This window comes from Carassius auratus, chromosome 39 (assembly GCF_003368295.1).
Source record: "Carassius auratus strain Wakin chromosome 39, ASM336829v1, whole genome shotgun sequence".
Taxonomy (NCBI): Eukaryota; Metazoa; Chordata; class Actinopteri; order Cypriniformes; family Cyprinidae; genus Carassius; species Carassius auratus.
In genome coordinates this window covers 917,679-925,318 of record NC_039281.1, presented here as the reverse complement: position 1 = coordinate 925,318, position 7,640 = coordinate 917,679, and the positions used below count along the sequence as shown (strand labels likewise).

At 35.7% G+C, this 7,640-nt stretch overlaps 1 protein-coding gene across 1 annotated transcript; it reads left to right on the top strand.

Annotated features, from left to right (window-relative positions):
* Nucleotides 1-2,613: 2,613 nt before the first annotated feature.
* mchr2b (melanin concentrating hormone receptor 2b) lies at nucleotides 2,614-7,193 on the top strand. Its single transcript, XM_026225810.1, has 2 exons — nucleotides 2,614-3,300; nucleotides 6,231-7,193. Exons 1-2 carry the CDS (start codon nucleotides 2,900-2,902, stop codon nucleotides 6,856-6,858), a joined length of 1,029 nt encoding a protein of 342 aa, XP_026081595.1. The 5' UTR covers nucleotides 2,614-2,899; the 3' UTR covers nucleotides 6,859-7,193.
* Nucleotides 7,194-7,640: the final 447 nt, after the last annotated feature.

Here is a 7,640-nt window from a genome sequence, read left to right as displayed (position 1 = left end):
ATGAAAGCATATTTTATGACTCACGGGGAGTATGTTTACATACACATTTACATGCAGTGCATGCTAGCAGGGGTTCAAAGGCTCACTACCAAGTGTTTTTGTGAACGTTTTTTATTTTTAATTATTATAATATATTATATATTATATTAATTATTATAATCTTTTTATCAAATGCAAATATAGCTCTTATATTTAGCCTAATACCAATAAACACAAGACATGATTAGCCTATATATTTCAAGTATTTACCACCACAGACGTTTTTCATTGAAACTGGAAAATGAAGCATGTCAAGCTAAAGAAACCGTCTAAAACGTTGATGTTCACTGCCAATTTTAACTAAGGCAGCTTAACTGATTAATCAAAACTGACAAGAATGCAGGTGAATTCTGTTTACTCTACACTGTGAAATGAGTTTATGTCAGTAGCGACTGCTGCACTTCAGCGCCCTCTGCTGGATATTGAATGATTTCATTCGTAACGACCTTGCTTTAAAACCCAGTTAGCTTCCTTATTTGTTTGCCAATTTTGGACATGATAGGCGTCAAGAAAACAGAGGGTTCAAATAAAAAAATAGAGGGATTAGGGATCGCGATCTGTAGCTTGTTATCATGCCAAACATCTTCCAGTACTACAAGGCATCATATGATCTTTCTAGGCATGTGACCACAAAGAAAAACAGCCATACTCTCTATTTAATTCTTTCCCTTTGGGTCATTCATCTTTGTGTCATGTCCATATTTTCTCTGTGATCTTTTTGTTTAGTTTTTAGTTTTTTTGTGATGAGAAATATTTGCCTGAAAGCATGCATTCCTTAGTCCTTTGCGAGTGATATCTGAATAGTCTGTATCATCCAGGAACCTTGCAGTTTATGTTACATTTTGTGACAGTCGTCAAAAATTGGTTATGCATTGCAATTAAAAAAAATGTTGTGAAATGAAATTCACAGTTTTAATTGCTTTGGTTATCAAAAACGATATAAAGGAACACAAGGAGTTTGCAGTTCTGCCGGAACACAGAATAAACCAATCTTCTTTTGGCTGATTACTATGAATGAGGACATGCATTATTAACATGAATGAATCCACATGTATCAACAATTGCAAATTACTTTCCATAATCAGCAGACTTAGAAAAGAGAAGCATGAACCAACTGTGAAGTAATGAGTCGCACCAAATTGGCAGTTGAGCTGCAGATTTTGACGAGTTTTCCATGATTACGCTGCTCCTTGAACAAAGCCTTCACCTTCGCCTTGAAGCTCATTGATTTGAGTGAATTATTCATTTCGGGGCACATTACAATAATGCCAAGGTCAGTTCTATTTTTCATCTGACCTTGTCACATTGAAAGTTATACTTTAGGTCATAACAGGGGTCTATAAAACTTTTAAGACAAGGACCCCTTGGGAGACGGAGCATCACAAGGCTACTCAAATCATTAATGATATAGAGTCTTACACTCGTACATACTCTAAATAAATAAAAAATTACATTTTGCAATGCGTTGTGTGACAAAAGTGTGTATACTTAACATATCCACCGTAAATAGTAAAAATGTATAATATGCCGTACATAATATAATATAAGCATATAGCAATTATGATATATGATTAGCTGTATGATTCTCTTTACAAGGGCTACGGCCATGACTAAAGATCATTTGGTCATTTGTCGCCCATCCAAATCACAAGACATGCAATCAACCTCAGGCTAAGCCACAGTAACCATTAAGTGTTCTTCAGCCAGTTTAATTTTATGGTGACATAACCATAAACATACTCGCTCACACATGCATACACATTATTTTATAATTAATAATAATTCCTATCAGACCATCTGGACTACTGCAATGCTCTTTTGCATGATTTGTGAGACAGTTCGAACAAAATCCATAAATGCATGCTATAAAGTTTTTTGGAGTAATCTTTTTCTCACCAGGGGCCTTCAGTCCTGTCTACAGACATCAGTAGAGAAGATGAGCACCTTATATTACCTTTTTAATCTGTTGAAATGAAGTTTCCAATCTTTAAAGATGTGCTCTGCTCCCTGAAATCTAGACAAGATGACGGAGTGACTGTTTTTACAGGAATGCAGTGGTGCTGATACTTATCGATAAGTACAGAGAGTATACACTTTTAGTTTTAAAGTGTGCACAAATGACATAATCTAGAACATAACAGAACATAATCCATAAAAGGCTTGGGCAGCTAAATCAATTTAACAGTTAATCCATACAAATTTAAAACATAATATACATCATAATGCACAGCCAATCTGACTATAAACTTAAACAGCATAACATGGTGTTCACAACACCTAGGTAATGGGTTCAATTTCCAGTGAATGCATTAAATTATAAAGTGTATGAACTCACTTTGGATAAAGGCATCTGCCAGTATTGCTTGAATGTAAATGATTAAACTATAACAGGTCTAATAATATCTGCATGCAACAGGTAGCAACAGCAGATAAAGAAATGATTTGTAAACACTAGCTTGGAGCTTCTTGCTGTGATGGACTGCACAAATGAATAATCAAACTTTTTTTTTCTTAAATACTGAGTGTGATGGGTGAGTTTAGAGAGAGGACTCTGAAAGGGTGGAGACATATGCATCTCTTCAAATAGCCGTGCTGAAGGAGACAGACGCGCACAATACGCACACAAGCTCCAGCCTTTGGGCATTTATATGTAACAGTATCTCAAGAGACCGAGGAAGCATCGGCAAACTGAATGAAAAGCAAAGCAGATGACAACGGGGCGATAACTGACACCCAAGGGACGCTTTTAAAACTTTAAACGGTTTGGATATGAAGTAGAGCGCTGCGTAAAAGCTTGCGTAAGCGTGCGAAGACCAGACTAAGACGAGAGCATTTCATATTTATTTATTTATTTATTAAGATGAACACCTCAGATATTCTTTGCGCTTCCGAATTAGCAAATTCCTCCAACTTTTCGTGTGTGAACCGAACCACCCCGTCGTACAGCATCATTGACATCGCGTCTTTCATGCACATCTTCCCCACTATCTACGGCATTCTGTGTTCAGTTGGAGTCCTGGCCAACGGTTTGGTGATCTATGCTGTGGCATCATGCAAGAAGAAGATGGTCTCTGATATTTACGTGCTGAATCTGGCCATCGCAGACCTGCTTTTCCTGTTGGTGATGCCGTTCAACATCCATCAGCTGGTCAGGGACAGACAGTGGGTCTTTGGCCACTTCATGTGTAAAGCTGTGGTGGTGGTCGACGTCAGCAACCAGTTTACTACAGTGGGCATAGTGACTGTACTCTGCATTGACAGGTGAGAGTTGCATGCATTTGGGAAGTCAGGACGACACTAATGCAGTAGTGGCCTGTTGCCTACTATATTCCGCTCTTGCAAAGAAGGCCTTAAACAATAGGAAAGTAAAAGCACAAATGAGATCTCATTGGTATTTCATCAGTTTATTCTAAACTGCATCACTTCTCAAATTTCTACATTGGAAAATAAATACATATATAAATAAACTCACGCCTCCCCATCAGATATAATATTTTGATCATAAAAAAGGTTCTGCTCTGTAAATTTTTAAAATTTTTGTAAAAAAAAAAAAAAAAAAAGTCCAACTCCAGTTAAAACATTTCTGAAATAAAATGTTCCATGAACAATGTATACATAGCGTTTTGAGAATATTATTAAAGACCAGATAACGCTGAACGAATGTTGTGTTAACGTTACAGGAAGAACGTTTGTTCATAACTTGAGAGAACCTTGCCACAATTCTAAGAATGTTTCTTGTTGGCCGAGTCTCATCTGCAGTTTCAGAAGAGATAATAACTTTATGCTGAGTTTCGCAACCATTCCAAAGTCTATAATCAAAAGATTTCAGTGTGCAATATTTGTTATTATAGGTGCACATTATTGTAATCAGTCATTTTTGATAAAAATCTTGAAATGGCTGCAAAACATAGATGTGTTTTTATATATTTATAAATATTGGCATCAAATAAAACCCAACATATGTATAAATATTGATCAAGAATTTAGACTTTTTTTTGTATTTTGCATTTAATGTGAAACAATTACTTACCAAAATATGCTTCCTTTTTGCAAAATATGAATTGTAATACAAATATTGAATTTCTTTCTTTGACCTGTGTCATATTCTTGACAGTTTTCTTTCAGATTTAACTAATTCAGTCAAGATAATAAATGTGCTTACGAAGTGCATCAGCTTTGAGGTTAAAAAGGATAGAATTCTTTATTTAAAGCACATAGTATTTTCAGCAAATTTATGAAATTACATCCCAGTTGCTCATCACTGTTAATCAAACTCTAATCTAGATCTTCCACTGAATGTATGCAAAGAAGAAAAAAAAGAAGAGAGTGAAATCAATGCAACTCTCACATCCATGTGATCCATGCTGCATGGCCTTGAAAAATGAAGCCTGGCGTATCAAACTTTTTTTTATCTTGATTGCATTTTTTTATCTGCAAGACTGGACTACAGCAACAACATTGTGTGACTCTGAAAAACCATCTTACTTATATTTATAGCACACAAAACACACAATATCTCTCCACATACAAAGGATACACATAAAATACAGAGTGCAGAGGAGAGTTTTTGCTTAGTTGTTGGTAATGAAAAGACATATGAGTCCCCCAGAAGGCATCTGCATGATTAGGTGATAAAGCTCCACTATAACACTTTTCATATAGTGTCATTGCTATATTCCCAATATATATATATATTTTTTTTACTGGGTCACATGCTTAGAGTTACTTAGATATAGCATCTTAGCTGGACATTTTCATTGTCTTTTGCTAAGCAACATAAAACCACATTCTATTTAAAAGGCAACCTCACTGTTACTACTGTGAGCAATATATTAAACATGAAGCCAGACACTTTGTCTTTCCTTTATAAGAAATAGCAAAAAAAAATAAAAAAATAAAAATAAAAAGATTGTTGCCTGACTAGAGTAAATGAAAGCTGTAATACTTGAAGTATTCTGAATATTTGAAAAATGAAGTTGAGATTTAGACTGTTCACGGGTAAAGTACATATCTTTTGATTTTATACACTTTTATTTGGCCTTTATTTGATAGAAGAATAAAAACACAGCAAATGCATTTCTTAGAAAGCTATCACTTGCTGTGCTGTTTTGCAGCTCTAGTAGCTTGTTTGCTTTCCAAGAGTCAAGACAAGGCAGCTTTATTTGTATAGCTCATTTCACAATATTGCTCCAAAGCGGCTTTGCGTAAAATAGAGCCTTAATACCCCCAGTGAGCAAGAGAAAGGAAGATACATTACAAAGAACCAGACTCAGCGAGGAGAGTAGTGCAAATTTAGTTAAATGTACACTACCATTCAAAAGTTTAAGTCAGTAATATATATATATACTTTCATTCAGTAAAACTTTCATTCAGTAAAATACTTTCATAATACTTTCAAAATACTTTCATTCAGTAAAAATCTTAACTGGACCCAAACTTTTGAATAATAGAGTATGTAAGCCAAATATTATGTAGTTGCATAATATGTGTACTGGAATCCATCTGGAAAATGGATGCAGGCAATAATTTTTTGGATCATTTGGGCAAAATATAACCTTAACCTTAACCTTAAATTATTTTTACTTCAGATTATCTGTATCCTATTTTATAAAAAAACATTTATGCTACAGTAAAGTTTCAATGTCTCTCTTTATTACATGAATGTAATAATGTAATAATATCACTGGATTAGTGGATTTAATAAAGTTTAATCCTGAAAGAATAATTTTAAATTTACTTGAAATCTCATATTAAAAATAAGATCTTTTTCTCCCAGAAAACAAGAAAATTTATTCAATTACTTTTGATTATGTCTCTATATTCTCAATATGTTTCTCTGGAGAAAAAGACCCTATTAATCTCACAAGTCTACTTTGTATCAGAAGACATCTTAATCATTTCACAAACTGTGCTCAGATTTGCCCAGATACCAAAGTCTGCTAAAGAGATGAGATTTCAGTATGAAACAAATAAAAGGCCAATTTATCTGAGCTTTTATTAAAGCTCTATAGTCAAAGTGCATATCAGGAACTGTTTCTATTTGAATTTCTCCTTGCAGTTATGTGAGAAACACATTGATGGAGCAAAATTAAAATCTCTTAAAAAATGTCTTGAAAACTATGAAAGAGCAAGCCATTTTCCTCTTGGGTGCATTAATAACGTGATTCATTGTTTGTTTTTTTGTTTTTCAGGTATGTTGCAATTGTACATCCTACATCCGAAAAGAGGACCATTCAGTGGACCATCATCATTAACATTATGGTGTGGGTGGGCAGCTTCCTTCTGAGCATCCCAGTCATGATATACACTAAAGTCATCTCCAAAAAGGACATGGACATCTGTATGATTAACCTGGATGGGCCTCAGGATATGTACTGGTACACGCTTTACCAGTCCACACTGGGTTTCATCGTCCCCCTCATTATAATAATTACATTTTACACTCTGACTCTATACCACGTGTTCCGCTCCATCCGGCGAGTCAAACGCAAGCAGTCAGTGTGGGCCAAACGGGCCACCAAGACTGTTGTGATGGTGATCGCCCTGTTCCTGGTCTGCTGGTCCCCCTATCACGTCATCCAGGTGATCAACCTCAGCATCCAGCAGCCGACCAGCGCCTTTGTGTACGCGTACAACATCAGCATCTGCCTAAGCTACTCTCACAGCTGCATCAACCCCCTAATGCTTCTGTTGTTCGCCCAAAACTACCGCGATCGCCTCTGCCATAACAAAGAGCTGCGCTCCCAGATCAGCTCATCCAAGACCACCGGAGGGTCTAGCGTCAGCCCGGACACCAGCCACCGCTGTACTGTCATCTAACACCTGTCGAGCCTTGCTAGACGTGCTAACTGAGGAAAACAAAGAGAAAAGTGGAGGCCTGTACTGCAACACGTGCTGCATGAGTGTCAGTCGCATGGTAGACTGTTTCTCAAAGGGGAAAACTGTGAAACGAAATGCCACAGTAAACTTTCAGGAGACATGAAGGAGTGAATCAGCACTCGACTGTGTTTGTGGTTTGTGTCACACTCTGGAAAAGTGATTATGGTGTGATTATGATGAAAAGTGATTATGATGTTCTTTTACTCAGTGTTTACTGTTAATTTATCTGTTATTCATTGTATACTGTTAATGTATCAGTTTTTTGAATGGTTCACTAAAAATACCAAAGTCTGGTCATCGATTATTAGCTGGCATGCTGTGCTGTGTGATTTTTTTGCCATAAAACACAGTTAGAAATGCTGTTTTTTTTGTTTGTTTTTCAAGCAACTATAGTGAAAATAGACTGAGGGATTCAAGCTTCAAACAGACAAACAAAAAAATATAAACATATTATTAACAGTATAATAAAAGTGTTGTGTTGTTGTGTATTCCAATTTTTGAAGTCATGCAATATTCTTTGTGTGAGGGACTTTCAATGAGCTGTTTTACAAGCAAATAATTTAATCAGTGACCTGGATTAGTTCAGTTTGTAAATGAATTATTCAGTTTGGTTTAGTGAATGAATCTTCTGATTCACAGAACAGATCAGACTCAAAATTATCCATGGACAAGATTTATTTTGCTATAGTATGGCTTCATAAGTTTGGAATATAGTGCATGAG